At 35.7% G+C, this 24908-nt stretch overlaps 3 protein-coding genes across 3 annotated transcripts in view; 1 reads left to right on the plus strand and 2 right to left on the minus strand.

Annotated features, from left to right (window-relative positions):
• The window catches only part of LOC102605204 (F-box/kelch-repeat protein At1g16250), a 9821-nt gene extending 3149 nt beyond the window's left edge, over positions 1-6672 (plus strand). Inside the window, exon 3 of the mRNA XM_006353675.2 lies at positions 5630-6672. Coding sequence (XP_006353737.1) covers positions 5630-6200 — 571 coding nt within the window. The 3' untranslated portion in view covers positions 6201-6672. The remainder of the gene's footprint in view (positions 1-5629) is intronic.
• Positions 6673-7317: 645 nt separating this feature from the next.
• LOC102605775 (rhomboid-like protein 14, mitochondrial) lies at positions 7318-9867 on the minus strand. Its single transcript, XM_006353676.2, has 2 exons — positions 9503-9867; positions 7318-8376 (listed from the first exon to the last, which is right to left on the minus strand). The coding sequence occupies exons 1-2, from the start codon at positions 9719-9721 to the stop codon at positions 7597-7599; spliced, it is 999 nt and encodes a 332-aa protein (XP_006353738.1). The 5' UTR covers positions 9722-9867; the 3' UTR covers positions 7318-7596.
• Positions 9868-11546: 1679 nt separating this feature from the next.
• On the minus strand, positions 11547-14683 carry LOC102606109 (pyruvate dehydrogenase E1 component subunit alpha-3, chloroplastic-like). Its single transcript, XM_006353677.2, has 3 exons — positions 14239-14683; positions 12931-13711; positions 11547-12147 (listed from the first exon to the last, which is right to left on the minus strand). Exons 1-3 carry the CDS (start codon positions 14491-14493, stop codon positions 11870-11872), a joined length of 1314 nt encoding a protein of 437 aa, XP_006353739.1. The 5' UTR covers positions 14494-14683; the 3' UTR covers positions 11547-11869.
• Positions 14684-24908: the final 10225 nt, after the last annotated feature.

Below are 24908 nucleotides of genomic sequence, written 5' to 3' on the forward strand. Positions count from 1 at the left end.
GTTGGATCTTTCTTCAAAGTTTCTTCCATTCCTCTCCCTCCAGATAGTCCACCAGATACAGTGTGGGATTATTCTCCACCACTTCTTCTGTGTCTTGCTTCCCCCTCTCCTAATCCAGCAACTTAACAAGTCTGCTGTGTGCTCTGGCATTGACCATTTTGTCTCTGTTAAACTGAGGAACATAGTCCAAAGTTGAGATGTGACTTTACAATGGAGGAACATATGATTATTTGTCTCTCTAGCGTCACTACATAACATGCATCTGGACACAATTGGCAATCCCTTTTTCTGCAGGATCTCATGAGTGAGGCAAGCTTTCCTGATTACTAACCAAGCAAAGCACTTGACCTTAGTAGGAGCCATTCTTTTCCATACAATCCACCATGTATGTTCTAAGTTTTCCGTGACCCCCAAAATACTAAATAAGAAGCTCCAGATCTGAGACGTGAATTGTCAGGGAAGAATAAGGTGATTCACATCTTCATAATGCTTATGACATAGCACTCACCTACTACAAATGTTGACTCCCCTTTTTGAAGGTTTTCATGTGTAAGACATGCCCTTCTAGCAACTAACCAAGTAAAACAGTTGACTTTCATGGGAGCTTTATTCTGTTGTATGAAGAGGGGACAGGGAGATTGTGCCAGGTAATTGGAGCACTCTGAGAGATGTTGTGATTTTGGGTACTGTAGGTGTATAAAGATTAATGAGGTTAAGCTATTCCTAGGATGAACGTGGGAAGAATGATCGGGGAGACGAGATTCCGGTGGAGTTCTTGAAGAACACAGGCAAGACAAGAAGGTCTGGAATGGCTGACGGGGCTGTTTATATCATTTTAAGACTACAAAATGCTTGAAAAGTGGGGGGTGGATTACAATGATCCTGTTGTATAAGAACAAGGGTGATATTCAGAACTACAAGCTGATATTCAAGGGGTATCAAGCTGCTTAGCCACACTATGAAAGTTTTGGAAAGGGTGATGGAGATGAAGGTGAGGAGGGGTGTGTCTATTTTCGAGAACCAGTTCGGATTCATACTGGATGATCGACTATAGAAAGCATTCATGTTGTGAGGAGACTGGGGGAGAGTAAATGGAGAGAAAGAAGGACTTACATATGATATTCATTGACCTAGAAAATGTATATGATAAAGTCGGGGAGGTCCTATGGAGATGCCTCAAGGCTAGAGGTGTATCAATGGCATACATTGGGTCGATGAAGGACATTACAATAGAGCCGAGCCCCGGGTAAGAGCAATGGAAAGAGACTCGAAGTAACACAAAAGGATTTTAATACAAGCACTCCACAAATGCTCCCAGGTACATTCCCAATGACCCTTAATTGAGGGGTCCCTTCTGGACCCAGCCTCTCCCCTCTCTGGTAGACTTCCTCCACCGGAGCAGCCATCTAGAACCCACCTTTTTTCATGGACAACAAAATCCTCTTCCGCCTTGGGGCCAAATCTTATATCACAAAATCTGAATCTAAATCCAAATCAGGGATTTGGTATGACTGGATCAGAAGTGCAAGATACTACATGAGCAAGCTGATACTCAGCAAGGGAGCCATGTCTTGGATATGCAAAAGGCTCAGGGAGGCATCGGAGAACAAAGGAAAGACCTCCAAGTCTTGGAAATGCAAAGATAACACAACCAACATTTTCTTAACGCAAAAGTTCAATCAATATGGAAGATTTGTCTCAATGATTACTGCTAAAGGAAATGACACAGCAGTAATTATCCTGTCAGTGAACACATTCAATGAGGGATGGAATGTTCAAATTGCAAAAATAGGAAATTACATTGATAGAAATAGTACAACATTAATCACAAACAAGCAGCCTAGACTCCTTAACCAAACCAGAGGGGAGAAGAGCTACAAAGAGATGTTTTTCAAGAACAAATGGACTAAGAGAGACATAGGAAAAAGGCATGCTGGACATATGCTTAGTGGGGAGTTTCACAAGAGTTGAAGACACTCCAACTCGTAATGACATCCGAAGATGGGCTCAGCAAACTTGGAATGGAGTTCAAACATAAAAAAGGAGAGCAGAGAGCGTTTCTGCTCGCACCGCACTTTTGGGGTTGAAGTTCCCACGTCTGCTCACCTCTCTCGCTTCATGCCATTGAAGCGCAGGTCCTTCGCATCGCTTTGCTTCACCACTTAAAGAGGTGGAGCACCCACTTTTCTCAACACTGGTGTTTCCTGCTTCATTCCTTAAAGCAAATAATGGAAACCCCCACCCATGCACTTGATCAAAACTGTCATTACATCAACCACCACTATTCAACTATCCTCCTATAAAGATTTGTTGGTCATTTGGGCCTCATTGGACAAAGTTATTGATATCATCCTAGCATTTAGTTTAAGTTTTCTTATCTATATGTATCAATAGTAAAATTGTGTCCTCCATCCAAATTGGTCCCAACAAAATACTCTTATCGGGCTATAATCGAATCTCTTTACTTTGCAACTTTATCCTTATGTCTTGGTTTCACAATGATTTTAGTTCCTATTTAATCCCTCTTATGTCGATGTCGTTAGGCATTTTCCCTATCCATGTAGTCTCTTGCCTACGGTCCAACCACCTATTTGAATTTTAAGCCTTTTGGACTAGCATCTACCCTTTGTAACACCACTTTAGGGTGCCTATACAATAATAACATACAAGTGTTATCAAAAGCAAAAAAGCTCTAAGGTTCGTTAGGGGAGAAACAAATACAAATATATATGTTAGTCCTATACTAATAAGTATAGGCGTGAATGACAAATATAAGAATAAAGAAATTGAAAAAAAAAACGATAAAATGAAATATCAATTGCTTAGTGTCTCCCCTTCTCAAGAGGTTCATTGGCAAAGAGAAGTATGTCCTAGAACATTGATGACGACACTAAAGTGTACTTTAAGCGAGGCAAAGCACTCAACACGTTTCGAGCCTCACTTATGGGCTTAAGCGCACATTTGACAATACTACAACATACCCAATGTAATCCCCCAAATGGGGTCTGGGGAGGGTAGAGTGTACGTAGATTTTATTCCTGCCTCGTGGAGGTAGAGATGTTGTTTCCGAAAGACCCTCGGCTCAAGTGCAACATATCAAAGTATTTATGAAAAAGAATGTGACAGTGAAGAAAACATGTCAATTAATGAGGAAAGCAACATATGGCATTCAATGAAAAGAAACAGTAACAACAACGAAATGATACAGTAATTGAAAAGGAAATACATGTATAAGACTAATAATACAACAAACACGGTGCTCCCAGGCTCCCACCAAGCCTAAACCGCCAAAAAGCGAGACAAAGCGCAACTACCTACTACCCATCTATCCTAATTAGGGGTGTGCAGAAATCGAACCGGAAAAAGTGTTATTGGTTTGTTGTTATTGGGTTAACGGTTATTTAATGGTTTTATAAAAAAAAGTATTGGGTTATTGGTTCGATATTGGTTTTTAATATTGGGTTAACCAATAACCCCATTAAGAATATAATAATTTACTATTTAATTTTTAGTCATACATAAATATCAAACAAAAAATATTACTAATATAATTACTATATTAGACTATAACTATAAGGACCTTACACAATTAACATTACTTAACTTCAGCCTCTGAATTTACCCTTTAGGTTTTAGTATTACTTTAGTCTTTATTGTTGCAATTTAGTCTGATTTGCTTTTTTCGATGTATGCTTGTACGCGTAAAATTATTGGACAAATCATATATTTGTTTTGAAAGCATTTTCTTATCGGTTAAACCGAAAACCGATAACAAATATCTTATTGGTTTGGTTATTGGTTTAACATATTTAAAAATCGATAAATCGAATCGATAATACTTAAAATCGAGCCGAACAGATCGATACACACCCCTAATCTGCGACCTCCACCCGTTTGGGGTGCCTATTTGATGGATCAATTTCTTACTCACACTCGTTAATAGGGTGGGAAACATTGTCTATACTCCCTTCTTGGAAATGATGTGATGGAACCAATTGCTCATTAATCATCACCTTCGTGTAATTCACTAAACAATTTCACATATTAGGATTTGTAGATTGTTGCAATTTCCTGATTAGTTGCCAGTTTTGAGAATTTATTTTTCCAGTCCAAATGAATCTACATTGTTCCATTACATATCCTTGTCAAATTATTTTCTGTAAGAGTATCCATGTAACTTATATTTTTGTTCATGGAAATTTAATTTTGCAACTTTTCAAGGTCAACAACAACATACCCAGTGGAATCCCATAGGTGGGAGGATAGAATCTACACAGATTATACTCATGGAGGTTAGGAGACTATTTTGGGAGGACCCTCGGCCCGAGTATAACATATTAGAATAATGAAAAGGAAAACGGCAGTGGAGAAACAAAATAACTATAAGGAAACAAAAGTAACCACAAAATAATGTGATAACCTAAACAAAATAAACAGATGATGATGGAATCAAAAACAAAACACTATAAGAAAACAGCTAAACCCCTCAAAAATCAAGACAACACTCCACACCTACTAACCTTCTACCCTAATGCGCAACCTCCACACCCTATTAGGTCATAGTTTATACATGGTAGAATTTTTTTCCTTTATCTGCATTCCAATTTCATATTTCTTAGCAAGTACGTATGTTCCATTTTATGTGACACTATTTCCTTATTAATCTATCAAAAAAAAAAGGGAAAAGACATCAAGTTGCACCCTAAACTTGTCCGAAAAAGTCACTCACACACTCATACTTTACAGGTGATCTTTTACCCTTCTATACTTATTTAAAATGTAATTATTACCACCCAAAATGCTGATGTGGCAGGCGCGTGTGAATCACCCGTACCATGGGACTGGCTTTGTATGTTTTAGGGTGAAAATAACATCACTTCAAATAAGGATTGGGTGTGGGTGTGTATAGGTCACCCGTAAAGTACGAGTGTGTAAGTGACTTTTCCAGACAACTTTAGGGTGCAAACCGTCTTTCTAAAGTTGGAAACAATTTAACTTTAAACTTCTCAATTTATCTTTATTCTTTAATGACATCTTTTTATAGCCATGGAAACCTCATGGCATGTTAAAGAACACAAGTTCCAAAAGTCAGTCTTAAATCTGTCAAACGCCGTCATATAAATTGAAATGCGCACACTATTTTTAAGAGAAAACAGTACTTCCATTAAGCTTTTAAGCACCAATAAACTTTATAAGAAAAGCTTTTAAGAGGCATATACGACGTATACTATATTTATGAAATGAAAAACACTTACCAATTTAGAAGTAAAATAAGAAGAAAAGGTTAATGGAAGTATAAGGGTGATGGAAACATGGACTCAAAAATGCGTATCAGTGGAACGTTTATAAGTAGTCTACGTCAACTTTATCAAAAGAAAAGAAAAAAGGTACTCCAGTAAATAAATTTTGATGCTTTGACTACATTTGCCGTTGGGGTTGTAGTTCTTTAGAAACCTATGTGCCTTGTTAATTTATCTTGGAAACGATTCCTTGTTGCTTCTAACTTCTACTCCGTTTTTCTCTTTGAAGCAAAAGGATGGTCTGATATTTAATTTGACAGAATCCTAAGAGAGAAGAATGTTTATATTTTATCCTATACTGGTTTTCTGAATATTTTAATATGTTGCAGGTGGGAAGACCTACCACCTCTGCCAAGTCCCCAGATGGATTGCATAGGCCTACCATACGATGGTAAATTTTATGTTCTAACGGACCTTGTTGGGCTGCTAGAGCATGAGACATCTGTTGTTTTTGATCCATCCGACGAAACATGGCTAAGTGTAAATGATACTTGGCCGTTTTCAAGGGCCATGCATTTGGGAATTCAGGTGCTTGATGGTGGTCATATATGCACAGTTGTTGATTGGGGTGGGAGCTCCATTGAAACTAGGGATGTCGATAACAGGGAGTGGCATCATAGAGGTTTGATACCTCCTGTGATTCTACCTGACCATCCCCGGCCTCTAGAGGTCTTTGATTATGGATTTGTTGCACTGAGAAATGAAATTTATGTTTTGGGAGGAAGAGTGCTGCGATGGGAGGAATCTGGGACCGGGAAGTTTAACATTGTGAAGTTGAGCACAGTTAGAGTGTGCAACCCACTGAGTTTACCTTTAAGGTGGAGGGAAATCAGACCAATGTGTGAGCCTGCATTTGGCTCCATACTAGGTTGTGCATCCATGGAAACAAGATCTTTTTGATTTAAGGTCCTGTTTCCTATGTGCTGCTGTTGTGTAATAAAAATGACTACATTGCAACCTTGCTCTAATAATAGGCTAAGAAAGGTATCACCAATGGAGATTATCATTCGTGCAATTAAATTCTGACTGGTGCGAGTGAAGTGGATCTAGAACGTTGAGGAAAAGCTACTGGTGTTGAGTCGAATTCTGCAACAATTGACAGGCGTGACAAAGTTCCAGGAAGATTGTGGTAGATTATTCAAACAGCACATTATGGAATCACTAAAATATTTATTAATGCTCTAAGTTCCATTCCAGTGGTTCTTTTTCCTGTTTCCAGAGGAACGTCTCTCCCAAACTCAATATACTGAGTTTCTTCTGTTGTTTTGAATTACTTCTACTGGCTTTCTTTCGCCGTTCTTGAATTTCACTTATGGTACTTAATCTGCTTATCTTTAATACTTTATCAACGTGCATAATGTTTTTATTCGCGCATTTGAGACAGCAGTAGCAGTTCTGCCGTTAAGAAATGCACAATGCAATAGTTAAAGAATGGGTGTGACAAGATTAGAAGAGTTTACCAGGTTTTAGGTCAAGGTGAAGTACACATTCAAGGTAAATACACTTCTCAAATGAAAAGAAGTTCATGTTTTTAAAGTCTTTAATCGAGTAATGGTAGGCAAAGAGTTCAATGTCTTGGTCCTCTGCAACTACTCCCTCCGTTTCAGTTCAAAATAAGTAGTGTTTTTAGCTTGAACACTTTATGTAAACTACTTATTTCACTTATACTTATCTACTATTTTACAAATATATTTTTACTTTTATTTGTCACTTTAGCATATTAAGACAGAAATATATTTTTCCTTCATCTTTTAGCCTAAATAAACTCCATATTGGACAAATAATCGAGCGGAGGAAGTAGTTTCTTGATTATGAAAAAACTCACTTTGTTTGAATAAGAGTAAAATTGGAAGAAGACCATTAATGTCTTCTTGATTACGTAAAAACAATGCTTATTTTGAAATAAAATAAATAGAAAAATAATACTTATTTTGAAATGGATGAAGTATCAACTTAGCAAAACCAGCTAATACACATAATGACTCTGATATAGCCAACCCTTTTAGGTACGTAAATATTGCCTAATTGTTCGAATCCATTTATGGTTATTACTTTTTTACCACAGTAGCTAAATAATCCCAACGTGTTACATAAGGCAAATATTGGATAATTGTTCGATTTTCTGCAATTTTCTCCATCCCTTACATAAACCAATATTGGTTCACATTCAATAACATCTCCACCATCTAGAATAACACGAGTCTGACGAACACCGTGATGGGTGCTAAGGCCCCATATTGACTATCTACATGAATGCGATTATGACATTTCCATCTAAACTTGATAACAATTTGCCTTATGATCTAGCAAATCGTTGAATCCTCCTACGCCTTAATTCTTCCAAAGATAGATCACGTATCTCACTTGTTGGACCAGGGGATGATGGTGCATCACCGGTACGACCTGTGCCACACATTTCGCAAACATTCAGCCTACCTGAATTATCAAATGTACATGCATCACATCTCCACGTAAGAAGTGTATTTCGTGCAATCCTCCCACCAGCAGTTCCTCTCCCAGTAATTCTTGGTCGGTTTCGAAATAAGCTCTTCACTAATCTTAAAGGCCAGCTCAGGGCATGGCTAAAGCTTCTCATGAATTGTCTAACTGGATTCAGACCTGAATATGACGCTTTTAATCGCAAATACAGAAGGCCAGCTAGTATTCCCCCAAGGTGGCCAAGGAATGAGACACCAGGGACAAACATTTGTATGAGAACAAGCTCTGCCCAGGCAGCATAACGAGTAGGAACCATAAGTCCATGTACAGAGGTATACTCATCTGATTGTGCATTGACGATAACTTTCATGGCGAAGAGGACACCAGAAAAACCCACAGAGTATTCATTATAGTAGGGTCTCTCGTAATCAAAGAACAGCAGAAGTGATTTTGCAAGCAACAGTGTGACACCTTGGGACATAGCAACTAAGGTTGCAACCATTGATGCAAACTCTGCACTACCCATCGATATCTCCAATTGAATACCCTTCCACAAAAGTGAAAGCATATTGTACACCAGGTGAGATTCATTTATGTGGAAGAACGGCGACAGGAAGAATCGCTTGAGGTCTGTATACTGCACCAGCAAAAGCAAGTGTGAAGCCAACATAATAGTTTGAAATTCGATCTCCCAAAACTATGAATAACAGTTAAAGCTCGGGAAAATAGATTAATATGGCACATATTGCTTACTACAGTCGAATCATAGAAGCAATATCTACTCAAAGGGCACCAACAATATGGAAATGTGATAAATCAACAAACTAAGCAGGTAGTAAGAGAGTTAACAGTAATTGATTTTTCTGAATTGGTTGCAACCTATGTTGCTCGGACTCTCCAAATATGTTGCCGCATCCGTGTCGAATTCTACAAAAATGCACTACTTTTGGAGTATCCAACCCGCACCCATTGACATTTTTGAAAAGTACGAGCAACATAAGTTGCAATTTATCAACAAACCCATGAGTCCACTCTAGACAAAAAACTCATCCAATGAATACTATAACCAAACAACTTCGCACAGAGGAGTCTCTTATCATTTGTATCCTACATAACTCTATCGAGAGTTTTACAGCTAGAGGGAAGAAACCTGCAATTTCTTTTATCTTCAAAGAGGGAATTGGTGTTTTAGGCCATGATAGAAGCCATATAAGTTCATCAACATTTAAGAAAACCTTTACACATGCTAAGCTTATTTTACAAAAAAAAAACAATATTTTACATATGAAATAGCAGTTCTTCTCTGCTGTGATCAAACAACATCGTGGTTGCCATCTAGTTAAAATTTTCAGGCACAGGGTGTGTTTGGTTTCCAATTTTCCCATGTATGGTGGGTCAAAATGTTTGGAAAAATATTTCTCTCGAAAAACAACTTCCCTAATGAAAGTAGGGAAAAGAAGTTGTCCAACCCAATCCCTGCAATCCCCACCCCCGAACGCCCACTCCCCATCCCATTCCGCCTCATAGTGTTTTGCTATATGACATAAATACTGTTTGAATAATATTTTCTTGCGTACTTACCAAACACTATAAAATAAGTAAGTAAGAAAAACATTTTCCTTTGTACCAAACACAGCCATAATATTATTAGTATCAAACTACCCATACCAAAAGCTAAGTAACGTCTAGAAAAACAACAAAAGAATCAAACTTTAGTCACATATGGTGTCCAGCAAGAAACAAAATCAAAAAGGGTTGATTACCTTGAGGATAAGGTGAGGATTAAACCAAACTTGATCGATTGTGGGGAGGAAAGGATGAATAAATTTGGGCCTCAAGTAAATAATGGTATTAGCGGCAAGAAGTGCAGCAGTAATAGGGGGTTTTCTGTCTAATCTGGAATACTCACTCACTGTATGCAGCCCTAGCAGAGGAATCAAACCACGAGATACTGATCCCCACCTTCCTCTTCCTCTCTCCATACCTAATTCGAGAATTTGGATGATTCTACTGCAAAGGCGAATCCTCTGAAATCAATCTTTTTCGTTTGAGCAAATTAAGGTTTAGGAACATTTCAGATGCTTCTCCTACTTATGAAGGCCAAACTCTAGCTGTACGGTTTTAATAGCTTTGCTTTACTTTTTCCCAAAATTAAATGGCATTATTTGAGTCGATAAGTTGTTTATGAAAAAATGAAGAGTTTTGAAACTTGTGGTCTACATCAATTCTCAGATTTTTATTTGGTTGTAAATTACATTTCATTGATAATAAAAGAAGAATTTAAAATTTAGTTATTTCTAATTATAATAAGGTGAATTTTTTTTTAGACGGACTAAAAAGAAAAGGGTGTCTCATAAAATGGGACAGAAGAATAATTATTTATAAAATATTTGTGTTTGGGAATCCCCTCCCTAGTCCCCACCATAACAATATCTTTTTCTTTTGGCATAATACATAAATATGTCATTTAACTTGATTTTAATTGACATTTATGTTCTCCAACTTCGAGTCAGAAGCAAACCTATGTAGAAAGATGTGGGTGCATGCACCCCGTTAACTTTAGAAAAATTATGTATATATAGTTTATAAACCTTGAGATATTAATATTTATTTTCTTAGGCACACTAAGACACTTGGTGAACTGGTTGATGTTGAAGGTCCTGGGTTCGAATCCCATCTATTGGTAAGGGTGGTTGGAAGATTTTTGACATGCGACCTCATGGTGCAAAGTGCACAAAGCAAACATTGCACTCAAAGTCAATCATCGTCTTCAAATGTTGGTGAACACCTATGCTTTGAGTATGCACAAGTAAGCAGTTAAACTTGTATAAAATTGAACAAGTAGACACGCGCATCCTACGTGACATATTATAGGATGTGAATTGTCACATAGGATGCCATGTAGGTCGCACGTGTGATGTGTCTACTTGTTCAATCTTGTACAAGTTTTAGTATCTACTTGTGCACACCCAAAGTTGGAAATGATTTGTGTGTGTTTTGGTGTCCCACTTTGGTATCTAGTTGCATGTGCTTATTTCTTCTTTCAGTATATATGCCACAAATTCTAATTTCTTAAAATATTGTTGCATCTAGAAAACGCCTGGATCAAAGCAGATTCCTTCTACTAACAAAGAAGCATTGCTCTTGAGGTTTGTTGAGGAGAAGATGCAGCACAAATAAAACAGCCATTGGACAATGAATTTGATGAAAACTCCACCAAAAGCCAGGACAGGACTTCTATCTGTGCACTTGGATTACATATTACAAGTCAAAATCATAGATGCACAAGTTGATGTCACATTGAAGATTCAAACACATCTACTAATCTAGTAAAATTTCTAATCATGATTAAGTCCACTGGCACTCTCTACTCTCCCTTTCACTGTTTCAGTAATACAGATGGCTAATGGAAGGAGCATTAACACACCCTCGAAAGCGTGCTCTTCGCTATAACCAGGCCTGGTCATTCAACACCTTAGAATTCTTAATAAATCCCCATACACCTCTTCATTCTGTTTAACTAAGACCACTAAAGATCAAGTACCTACTTGATCTACAGACACCTCTTTCACCGGAATATTTTGACCATAGAAATTTAGGAGCAAACTTAATGATATAGCCTCCATGATATTGGCAGAACCACGCAAATACTGGTATCAAGTATCAACAATGTACACCAGCTAATGAATATTATAAACAATAGCACCCACCAAATTGGTGTCTCCTGAAGACAATTCATCCCCAGCTTTACAAGGATGCAATAAGTAGAGTTAACTTGACGGCACAGAGCTAAGAAGCTGAAAGAAATTTAACAAATGATACAAGACTTGCCAAGAGACTAGCCACTTACAACCATTGAATGTGCAAAAAGAGGAATGCAAGGCCCTTCAGGTTTTGTCATTCATGAATAGTAACAACTAACAAACAATGTCCAAGATAAAGAGAACACAACCCTGAACAAAACTGAAACTATAAAGTAACTAAACCTCAGATCTTTCTCATGGGGAAAGATATTAATACATGTGTAGGAGTGCTATCAATATCAATATCAATAATTACTAAAGAAACCCTGCTTATCATCAACTACTGAAGGCCATCTTGTGCAGGTCCACACAGCACAACCTTGAGAACTAGACCTGAGCTGTGCCTTCAGTGAACTTAGGATCCTCACATCTGTACCTTCCATCAGGCCCAATTCCGAAGCCCCTAGGATCAGCAAATACATTCTCTAGCAGCTGGTTACGAGCTGGAACAGGGCTTGCTTCTGCAAACTCAACAGACTCTTCAACCAATTCATCAATCTTCTTATCGATGGCCTTTAACTCTGCTTCATTGACCAGATTGTTCTCAAACATATACTTCTTCAAAGCAGTGATAGGATCTCTTGTGGCATAGTGATTCTTTTCAGCTACCAAAACGAACAAATTAAGGTCAAAGAAATGACGTAATTGCCTCCAAATATGTGGATCACATATAAGGGTACATGTGCAACAAAATAAGATAATAGAGTTTAAAAGGCTCATTCTCTTATGGTACATGGTCATATATCTTACAGCATTTCTACAAAGGAATTTTGGAGCATTAGAGCTCCTTTTTGGTGTTTTTGTTCCTTTTGTTTTGGAGGTATAACTCGATAAGCGAATACATCTAGTGGTGTCCCTGAGCTACTTCATGTAACATCTGCCTAAGTGTAAATGGAAGCTATAAATAATCAAATAGATGTGCTCCTCATTTACATTTACACATTTGCTCACATAAATCACTATCTCAACAGTTTCAACACAATCAGCCAATTTGAGGCTTCTCATACAAAATGGCACTATCCAATTTTCTGCCATGTCATAGTACAGACATATTACTACAAAGAAGTGGTCTGCCACTGTGCTAAGAAATTGTTTGGTTACACACAGCATTCACTACAAAAATGTCAGAGGTAAGTCAAAAGCATTTAATGAGTCCTCAGACAAGCTGCCTAAAGTTAATTTGATCAACTAATAGCTCTCTATTAAGTACTAAAGGTTTACCCTTCCAAACCTTAGAAAACACGGGCTACAATCATTGTCGGGTAACACAGATAAAAAGCAGCAGTATCGAAGAAACAGCAACAAGTGGCTTGAGGATAATAACACAAGTAAACTGGAAGAATTTAAGATAGTTGGGCAAGGGAACAGAAGGGAAATGGAACACTCACCAGGGTCACGAAGCTCATCTGGATCAGCCAAAGAGTGTCCTCTGAACCGGTAGGTCTCACATTCAACCAAAGTGGGACCTTCCCCTCTCCTAGCTCTGCCAACAGCCTCCATTGCTACCTCCCTCACCTTCAACACATCCATTCCATCAACATGAACCCCAGGCATCCCAAAGGCAGGACCTTTCTTCCAAATTTCAGGATCAGAAGTAGATCTCAAGTGGGACATCCCAATTGCCCACAGATTGTTCTCAACAACAAAGATAATGGGCAATTTCCACAACGCGGCCATGTTCAAGCACTCATAGAATTGTCCATTGTTGCAAGTTCCATCACCAAAGAAGGCCAGAGTGACATGATCACAATCAGCCTCCTTCAAGACCTCCCTTCTGTACTTGCTAGTGAATGCAGCACCTGTAGCCACTGGGATTCCCTCACCAATAAAGGCAAAACCACCAAGAACGTTGTGCTCTTTGGAAAACATGTGCATAGATCCACCCTGGCCTCTACAACAGCCCGTGGTCTTCCCAAATAGCTCACTCATCACTTGACGAGCTGGGACACCTTTGCTCAATGCATGGACATGATCACGATAAGTACTAACTACAGAGTCTTCCTTCTTCAAGAGCTTGATGAAACCAGTTGAGACAGCTTCTTGGCCGTTGTACAAATGCACAAAACCAAACATTTTACCCCTGTAATACATTTGGGCGCACATGTCCTCAAAAGTTCTTCCCAACACCATGTCCTCATACAGTACCAATCCTTCCTCCTTAGTAATCAACTAAATGAAACAACAGACACAGATAATTGAGTAAAAATCACAGAATCCCGAATCTTTTCAAACAACTACATGCTATAAGAGAAATTCTAAGAAGATTAAGCACTAAATTACCACAATAACTACTCTGGGTCAAAAGTTGCATGACACAAAAAAAAAAAAAAATGAGCTTGCAAATGCCAAAATTATCAAAATTGGGATGGACCAACAGACACAACTATTTAACAAAATCACAAACAAGCCGAATCATGCAAACAACTACAATGTCATACGACAGATTCAAAAATAAGCACTAAATCAACACAAAGAACACTCAAAAGACTTAACGATCTAAAAAAGGACGAATCTTTAGTAAGCAACAGAATTTTTATACGAGAAATCTAAACAAACAAGCACTAAATCGCCATAAAAAGACATTAATAAGATAAGAGCTACAAAAGCAAAAAATTGAGCATGACCCAAATGAAAAATTAAGCTTGCAAAGCCAAAATCAACAAAGAAGGGGCAAAAAATCAAGAAAATGCAGATACCAGATTGGAGCTAGAAGATTTGGACTTTGATTTCTTTTCCTTAACAACATCAGAAACGGCGACAACAGCATTATTGGATCGGCGTTGAGATTGATGAGGATAGAAAGTCTTCTTGAGGGAAAGCTTATGAGAAGATGATCCAAGAAAGGAGGAGCTACCCTTTAGAGATTGACACAAAAGGGGCTTTTCAGCAGATCTAGTAGAGTTAAGGGGCAAAGGTTGCAAAACTTTTGTTGCAGAGAAAGACATCGCCATGGATGAATTACAAGAAATGTGAGTAAGAGATGAATGATTGTAGAATTGATGGACATAAAAAGGAAAGAAAGGGGCGGAGGAAACGAGAAACCAAATGTGTAGAAATAACCGTCAGGAGCGTTGGCTGCTCTCTACTGGGCTTTCTCGTCTTCTCATCCTAAATTTTGCCTTCTATTTTGTGGGTATAGTTGGTTTGACAAAAAAATAATACTACTCCCTCTGTCCCAATTTATATGACTTACTTTCCTTTTTAGTCAGTCCCAAAAAGAATGACACATTTTTATTTTAAGTAACAATTTGCCTATAAAATGTCTTTTTTACCCTTAATGAAATGATTTACAACCACACAAATTTCTATCATTCATTTTGGACCACAAGTTTTAAAAGTCTTTCCATTTTTCTTAAAGTTTGTGCCAAATCAAAGTACATCATATAAAATGGGACGGAGGGAGTAGTATATTTTAAAACTATATAGTAAATAATTATACTGAAATTCTATTTGTTTCATGTGCTATAATAACTATTATGTTTTTCTTGGCCTTTTGGCTAAAGATCTATGACTATTTGTTCTTATCTCTATATAAAACTTTCACTTTTATTGGGCATGGCTTCTAAGTTTTTTCCCAGAAATTTTCCTTTCCAAGAGGTAAAATTGTTATTATTATTATTATTTTTACCAAGACAGATGAAAGGTTTGGTTATGAATGTGAGACATCTAGGTACCTCTATGAATTTGAATATTAATCTCTAATACTCCCTCCGTCTCATTTTATGTGGCAACATTTGACTGGACACGGAGTTTAAGAAATAAATGAAGATTTTGAAATGTTTACAAAATTGCCCTTTAAAAAGTAGACTCTTTTTTCTCTCTCCTCATAAATGTATTGGAGTATTATTTTAAGATTAAGTGGGACCAACAAGGATAAAAGAGAAATTGTACCTTTATAAACTTACCATATAAGGAAATGTGACATTCTTTTTGGGACTGACCAAAAAGGAAATGTTGCCACATAAAATGGGACAGAGGGAGTATTATTTATAGACAACATGAATCAGGTTTACTAGTTACTTTTATTGTCTTGTGTTTGTTCTTATCGATAAATTAGGTTTCATTATGATAAGGAATGCATGGTGTAGCTGATAGTGTATGAAATGATACAGAAGTAAGACTAAATAAAAGAGAAAGAAAGCAGAGTCCTAATAAGATTAGCAAAGTCAAAACAACACAAGAAAAAGACTCATGAGAATAAAATCTCATTTTTCTTAAGCAAGTCAATGTCCTACAAGAAAAATATTTTCTTAACCCTAGGCATTGAAGGACATGGAGGTGTGATTATAAATAAAGAGGAAATGTCACCTAATGAGATGATGATTGCACACAAGCAAATAATGTTCTCTTTCAAGTAATAGCAATTAGAAGTATGATCAAAGAACGCATGACAACACATTAAAGAATTAGTCTAATCATTGTTTAATAGTGATTGTGTCCACAAGTAGAATCAAGTTGTAAATTATCTTCACGAAAGGTAGTAGAGCCAATTGGTGTTTGTTCGGAGTTTGTTACAAGACAAAGTTAACGTCTTCATAGAGTTCAGATCAATTGGAGTAAACTAATGTGGTGAGACAAAGGAACTGCAGAATCGGCATAGAGTTCATCAGCCAGGTAACTTACTGATTGGTTATTAAAAGTAGGTGACATGGTAGTTATTGTTCATAGTACTGCAGAATCTTCTTCCATGACAATGACAAAGTAACAACAATATGAGGATCCAAAGTTCATAAAGCTAAGGAACATAATTTCGCAGGAGAAGCAATTTTTATTTGAACTTGCGGAAGAAGTGTTCCAATGTCAAGGTCGTCTATGTGTACTTGATATGGGGAAGCTTTGGAAAAAAAATTATAATAGAAACCCATTATTCTCGTTATTCAACTCGTCAAAGGGAGACAAAAATGTACCATGGCCTCTGACAAATTTATTGATTGAATAGCATGAAAAAAAATATTGCAGAGTTGGTAGCTTAGTGTTTAAATTGCCAAGAGGTGAAAGTCGAACACCAGAGGCCTGGAGGTATAACTCAAAACATGGGAATTCTGACGTGAAAATAGAAAATAACCAATGTGAATTTCATTACAAGGTTACCTCGTACAACGGAAATGTGATTCTATTGGGGTGATTATGGACAGGTTGACAAAGTCGGTTCATTTCTTGTCAGTTAGGACAACATATATGATCGAAGATTATGCTAAGCTTTACATCCATGAGATTGTTCTACTTCGTGGTGTATTGATCTCTATTATTTCATATAGAGGGGCTTAATTTACGGCAAATTATTTGGAGATTCTTTCAGAAAAGCTTAACTATTCAAGTGAACCTTGGTACAACTTTTCATCTTTAAATTGATAGACAAGACGAGCGCACTATTCAAACAATTTAAGTTATGCTATATGTCGGTGTATTGAAATTCGTAAGGAGTTGAGATGACCATTTATTTATAATTGAATTTTCTTATAATAACAACTTTCATGCAATTATTCAGACGACTTATGAAATATTGCATAAGTTCAAGTATAGGCATATTGATGTATTTTAGTGGTGATTCGTTGTCATCAAGTGGTTTATGGTGGTTCAAGTGTTGAACAAAGACGTTGATAAAAAAATGACTTAAAATTGTGGATGATGAAAATTTCGAGAAGAATGATGATATTTAGTTATTTAGGAAAATGGTGATACCTATGAGGCTGGAATGTCGTGGTGGTGTCTCTAGAAATTTTTTATTATGTATGAGGCACAAATATGATGTGGCACACAAAACTTGTATGAGACTCCATTTATTGGGAAAAGGTATAAATTCATCCTTGGAACTTGTCTCGAAAAGTCAGTTACACGTTTAAACTATCATGACGACCTATTACACACCTTTACTATTTAAAAATGAATTTTTTTCCCCCTAAAACTGACGTGTCAAAAAAGAAAAAAAGAAAATTGACAGTAAATAAAGTAAAAAAATAAATTAAAATCTTCTTTTACTATCACCCTACCTCCACCCAACGCCTCTTGTTCTTCTTCTTCACAGGCAACCATCTTCTTCTTCTTTATTTTTTTTCATCATTTTTTCATACCCAATTTCCATCCACCCCACTATACCTCCACCAAAAAGCCTCTCCCCCCCCCCCCAAATCATATCCTATTTCAATGCTTATTCGATTTCATCATTTTCATTATATTTGATTTTTCTCTTTGGTAAGTTTAAAGAAATAAAATATAATGATGGATTTGTTGGTGGGGTGATAAAGAGGCGGGAATTGAAGGTGGTGGAGAAGAAAAAATCAATATTGACAATGGTGGTAGTGATATTTGGTGGTGAGTTTGTACCTTTTGATGGTGATGATGTAATTCTGGTGATAAGTGTTGACACCACATTTTGGTATGATATTTCTAAAGTTAATACTTTTTAAGTATTTTATTTTTTAAATAGTTCAAAATACATGTTTTGTCATTTTAATGCAATTTGTTGATAATTATCCTTATTCTCAAATTATTAGGATTTTTATCGGTTAATTCTCTTTATATTATTTTGTCACAACCGGTTGAATACGTTCAAATATTTGTTCATTTTTTATAAAATCATTATTTCTGTTAAATTGTATTTTTTACATGTCATTGGTTACGTTCGTTACATTTCTTAATATTCATTTTATCTGTTACATTTGTTAATATTCATTTTGATATTTTGCAGAATCCAGAAATTCATTCCGATATAGTAATATTTCATATACATATATTTTATTGACTGGTGATTTTGACCCATGATTTTAAAATAGTGGTATTGTAGTTTTCAACTCCCTATATAAAGAATAGTTTACTTATTAGGTTAAGGGGTGGTGGATAAAATTTAGGGGGTATTTTCAGATATTTACGGGTCGTTCGGTAGAGTGTATTAGCAAAAATAATGCATGCATTAATTATAGGAAAAATTACAGAAATCCCACATTTTAGTTTACTTATTACCATTATCTCGTATAAGTTTTACAAATCTCCAAAATCCCTCATTTTCGCACATCATATTAGTGTATCATGTATAAAATGTACATCAGATTAGTGTATCATGTATAAAATGTAATGTATCTTACTTAACGATTAATGTATCTCGCGCATCAAATTAATGTATCAGCGCTTATATTATTGTATCCGTTTGAGGGACTTCTGTAATTATAAACTTTTAAAGGATATATTGTAATTTTGCCTTAAAAGTATGTGATTTCTGTAATTTGCCCATTATTATGTGTATTAGTAATCCCTTGTTTGGTGCATTTTTTCATGCTATGTATAACTAATGATTGCATTCGTTATACACTATATTGTGTATTGAGAAGTGTATTACTAATACCATGAATTTTTAGGTATTAATAATGCAAAGGATTTAATACATACATTAATATGGTTAAAGACTCAATTATCCCTCAAAAGTACGTTTACATCTTTTCCACCATAATTGTGAAGGATATTTTTGTAAATAAATATTTTTATACAATGCATACTATTTTTAATTCACCAAACCAAACAATGCATAAGAAATAATCTATGCATAACTAATACAAGTATAACTAATACATGCATTACTAATACACTCTATTGGTATTATTTTTATACACTCTACCAAACGACCCCTTAGTGTTTAAGAGATTTTTTATTGTTCATTATTTTTCCGGTGACTAATTCACCGGAGTTTCGCCGGAAACCGGCGAGTCCACCACCAAACAGACCCAAAAAAAACCCACTGTCTCCGGTCTCTTTTTTCGGCGAAACGCCACCCTCCAGACCACCCAACACCACAAAAATCCCATCTTCAATCACCAGAACCCCACCTTTTCCAGTAGTCAAACAACTCTCAAGTGTCCTTCTCCTCTCCAGACCACCGCCGGATTTAGATCTCCACAACAAACCCCACCTGGAACAACCTTCAAACACTTCCAGCAACACTAAAAAACCACTTGTTTTCCTCTCTCCAAACGTGCACAACACCCAGCCAACCAGAAACACCATTTTCGGCGGAGCTCGAAACTCAGGCAGAGCAAATAACAAGGAACCCGTGCTTAGTCCCCTTCCCTTTTCCCCTATTGCGATATTTTATTTATTTTGCAGGTGTCCAAATCTGTACATTCCGGTGAACAACCAACCTTCAACACCAAAATCCCAGCCCATTTCCCTCTCCTTCACCAGACCCAAACCAGCACATACTACATCAAACAAAACCCCCTTCCCCTTTCCCTTTCACGATTTATTTTTGATTGTTTTTGCAGCTTTTACGCGAACCAGCGAGCTCGAAGCTTCGACTCCGGCTCTGGCGTGGCTCCATCGCCGGTATACCATAACCAGTTAACCAGATCTTGCACCAGCGAAGCTCTTACACCATCGAAAAAATCAATAAATATAGTGCTCACAAATCATTGTTCCAATCACAAACTCCATCTCCGATAATGCGGTACTTGTTTTAATTTTCTTTCATTTTTCTACTATAGCTATATATATTTTGTTTATTTTATTGGGTTGATTTTATGTGTTTTTGATTTCTTGATGATGAGTTATACATTTACAGTGAGCATCTTAGTTGAGTAAATTGAGGAGAAGGTGACAAAAAAGTGTTGAAATTAAAATTTGTGACAAAAAAGGACTGACCAAGTCAAACTCTTTCTTAATTAGTGATTAAGATAATTAGGATCTAAAATGTAATATTTAAAACTTCTAAACTTTTAAAAGTATTCAAAATAACCCCAACTTCTCATTGTGTTTCTTTTTCTTTCAATTGCTGCGAACAAGTTAGGGTTCGTCTTCTTCATCTTCGTCTGTCATCTTTGTTTTTGTCTGTCGTCTTCTTCGTCAACATCGTCATCTACCCTCAAGGTAACACTTTTTTCTTTTCTTTCATTGTTAGGGTTTTGAGAGTGTAAATGTTGAAAATCCATTGGGTTATTTATGTTTATAATTTTTTGTGTTATTTTTGTCCAAGTGATTTATCACCTGCATTTCTGAAAAGATTTCTGGAGTTCATTGAGAGTTCTCTAGCTGAAAATGTTTGTGATGCTGAATTTATGAAAATTCAGCTGATTTTTATGAATGAGAAGTAAGCCCTTCATTTACTTAGTTTAGAGAAATTAGAGAGCTAAAGGACAATATTGTTGGTGTGGGGTTAATGTTTGATAAATTCTGAACGATAATGGTGTTATGGGATTTGTTAGAGTTTGGATGTCCCATAGAATCCAGAGACATGGAAGATGAATGACAATACTGTTGCACTTAAATTAGGTTCAGGTAGGTCAAGTGTGGGATTTTTAATAGAACTCTAAATAGCAATTGAAAGCTATGAACCTGTACAAGTTTAAGAATTTTGCGAGTGAAAAGCAACAGTTGCTACATTTATAATTGTTTACCCTATTTCTTTATGTGGTTTTGAAACTAACTATCAAAATTATCTAAATGATAATGAATTGTCTTTTTTATTATTACATTTTGATTTTATTGTTTTTATATGTAGATTGTGCATCCATGACTCCAAGGAAAAAACGAACAACTCCTACTAAAAAGTATGAAAGGCGAATCAGAACACAAAGACAAAGAGAAGAATCAGAATTAGAAAACACAAATTTGAAAAATTCTATAGAAGAAGAAGAAGAAGGAGAACATGAAATAGATGTTTCTTCTACAATTTGATGAATTGAAGAGGCTGCTTGTGGATATGCATTTTACCACTATTTTGCTACACTTTTAATTCACTTTTGTTGTACATTAGTGAATATGGTATTTTGAATTTGATGAATTGAAGGGGTTGCTTGTGTGTTACGACCCGATTTCGAAAACTAAGGTTTCGAAATCATTTTCGCAACTTTGACAATTTTGTACACTAAGTTTTTTGGAAAAAATGAATATTTGGAAGTCGCCACTTAATTTTTCCTAAAAATTAAGAAAACCATTTTAAAAGGAAATTTTTTGAAAGAAAAAATGTTTTAAATAAACCAGAGTCGGGTAAGGGGTTCAAATAATTCTCTAAGGAAGGATTTTAAGGCATCTTAGAGAATCCGCTAACACGCGGTTGACCAACGGATTTAAAAGCTTGGCTATTTTTAAAAGAAAACTTAAATTACTTGAATAATCTTATTTATTTATTTATTTACTTATTTTAATAAAAAAAAATAAAGAGAAATCTATGGATAGTGTACATCCATATTATCCCAAATAATGAAATAATTCAAATGTTATAGCGTCAAAATAAAATTTTAACTTGACCTTTTATCCGATTCAAGTTTTTGAGTCGAAAAATCAACACAATAACTTAAGAGTGGATTTGAAAGCCAAATACTAACTATGAAAGAATATGGATAATTCTCAAGTTAATCTTGAAGCTTAGTTTGCATTTTGAAAATTTGAATACTTGAATAAACAAGTAACGAAACATAAAAGCCATTAAAAACCTCCAAAGGATTCATCTAAGTTAATTAAGAGTCAAATATCGCAATAATACAATAAGAGAAATAAGATGAGATAAAACTAGGAGGTACGAGAATAAAGCAAAATGAGAAAACTAGGCCTTAGGCCTAACTTTTAGCCAATTTGACCACCGCAATATGTTGCTGATAGTTGCTGCCACTGATGCATTTGGGTTTGAACCCAAGAATGTTTCATTTCAGCTTTCTTAAGCTGCTGCCTGCCGATGTTCATTTCTGTCAATTTGAACCCAAATACTTTCAATTTGGCTCTTTTTGAGCTATTGTTGATGTTGGCTTTTGGGTTTTAACCCAATAATACTAGCTTCTCTTTCACGACTTGGATGAGGTTGACTCAAGAAGAGGAGTATGCAAGAGATGGTCCAATTGGACTCGAACAAGAGAGTTCATGCGCAAAATGAGATAAAATTAATAACTTGACATGATAAGACTTCACAAAAATATTAAACAAATCATTTGGATGCAACAATGAATCCTTTCATCTTGATAATAAATCTAGACACTCAAATTATTTATAATAATAAACCGAACCTCACGGGTAAACTTCTGAATAGGTACGAAACTTTCAAAGAAGCATGGATTAGACATTATATACTAAACTTTATATTTTGATCACAACAATTTAAATAGGTACATAATATCTAAAATCTAATCACAAAGCCTAAACCTATTCCTAAGAGAAGAGACAAAATACTAATTATCAACTCAAATATATTCTTACACATGCACTGTAAAGGAGCATAATAACATAGCATATAAACAAATAATGGTATACACATGTATTCTCAGTAAATAAACAACTGATAGTTCTAAAAGGAAATTTGAAGACTAACTGTTAAATCTAATTTCACTAATATGAGATAAAATAAAATAAAAATAAAAAGAAAAAAACAAATACCAGTAGCAAAGCTAATGACCATTCAGTCATACATCCTACCATACCTCTTGAAATCAACACATGGATACTAAACAATTAAGAAGTCAAACACTTAGACAACAACAAGAATGAACATCAAAACAGAATAGGGAATTTGATTTCTAAAACTTAACCATGTAAAGGGAAAAAAAAGGGGGGCTTGACTTCAAATAAATCAACTAGTCGATTTCAAATAATTTAGAACAAACAGTGAAGGCTACTTAATTTATACAATTAATTTTCCGAGTGTCACAATTATTTTATCATGCTTAAGGGTAAAGAAAATCATATCATGAGAGTATTCAATGAGAAGCAGGGCAACTTAAACTCGCACAAAATCAGATTCGCCAAAATTTAACACATCGAAACTTGGCAGAGAAAGGTCCTTGATAATGTTTCCAGAAAACATATAGCTAATTTAGAGACTTGGACAAATGTCTTTATAGATTATACAAATTCAAATGGAAAGACAAGGAAATTTCAACGCTTCATCACTTAGATTCACAACTCCAAATTACATGAAAACGACCATGAAGATATTACAAAGTAAACAAGTTTAGGCACTTAAAACTTACTCAAAACTGATCTACTTTAAGCTAAAGGAATAAAAGAAAACGTTAAGACATTCAAGAGAGACTTAAACTTTCAATCATGACCACAGTGAGGTAGCATACATTAATAGTGACTAAAGAAAACAACAGTAAGGCAAGAGCTGCAATATACTAAACAAAAGAAGAAGGAAACATTCACATTTAAGGTGCTAAAATGTAAATAAACTATTACAAAAATAAGCAACACACATGAATGATAAAATGAAAGAAACAGAGCTAAAAATTACTCAAGAAAAGAAAGAAAATTACCTGGTTCTGGGCAGCGAACCGGAACGACGAGTTTGACGGAGACGATTCCACCACCTCTTTCAACTCGAAAGACCACAAAATTTTAAACTATTGAACCGAGAATTCCCAAACCTTTTTAGGGGTACTCTCAAGTCTCCAAAAATCTGTCCCTTAAACAGTGAATGGGGTGGGTTTATATAGAAACCCAAAAAATCCCAAAAATGGATGAATTCTCGATGTGGGACTGTTGAGATTTTGAAATTCTTAAAGGATAAAGTGCGAGCTGTACGAAATTGTACGATTTCGAACGAAATCGAAGAAAGAAAAAAAAAGAAAAATCAGAAATTGGAAGGATATTACCGTTGGGAGAACAAACCAAGGAGCTTCGCGTGTCCTTGGTCTCGTGCTGTACGATTTGAAGGAGAGAAGAGTAAATTGAAGTGGAGGCAAGGGAATCGGGTTCGGGTCATTCTTGGTTTGTCGGATTTGGCTTCGCTGGTGAGGAAGAAGATGTAACAGGGTCATTCTTTTAATCCAAATAGGCCTTGGTTGAAGGATCTGGTCCTTTACCATATCTTAAATAAATTGAAGTATTTAATTAAATAGTAAGCTTCTCAACTTTAACAATGTAAAATAATCATAACAATTAAAATTATTTTGAAATAAAGAGAGTAGTTATGTACTCTACTTGATCTTTGAGGAAATAAAATGTACACTTAGTTAAAACTCTATTTTTAGTAAAATGATTTTTTTTTCTAAATATTTATTCAAAGTAATGAATACATAAATCCATATATTATAAGTATATGAAGATATATATATATATTATAGGTAAATGACCCAATTGCCTTGAAAATGGTCCCGAAAGATTCGTAAATAATTATTTCAATTTGTTTGAAATCAAAGAAGCTTGAAAATTAACTAAATTGTGGAGGGCCAAAATTGGGTGTCAACATAGACCACTCCAAAAGGTATTCCCAATCCTTTATTTTGTAGCAGTCCTTTCTTAAATTACAATAATATCATTAATCCCTCATACTTTTTGTGTGGCATTCATACTAATAATTCATTTAATTATACGAATTAATATAATACTGTACTTCTTGTTCCACCCTACTTAGATTGCTTGTGAATATGCATTTTTACCACTATTTTGCTAC

This window comes from Solanum tuberosum, unplaced genomic scaffold (genome assembly GCF_000226075.1).
Source record: "Solanum tuberosum cultivar DM 1-3 516 R44 unplaced genomic scaffold, SolTub_3.0 scf00157, whole genome shotgun sequence".
NCBI lineage: Eukaryota > Viridiplantae > Streptophyta > Magnoliopsida > Solanales > Solanaceae > Solanum > Solanum tuberosum.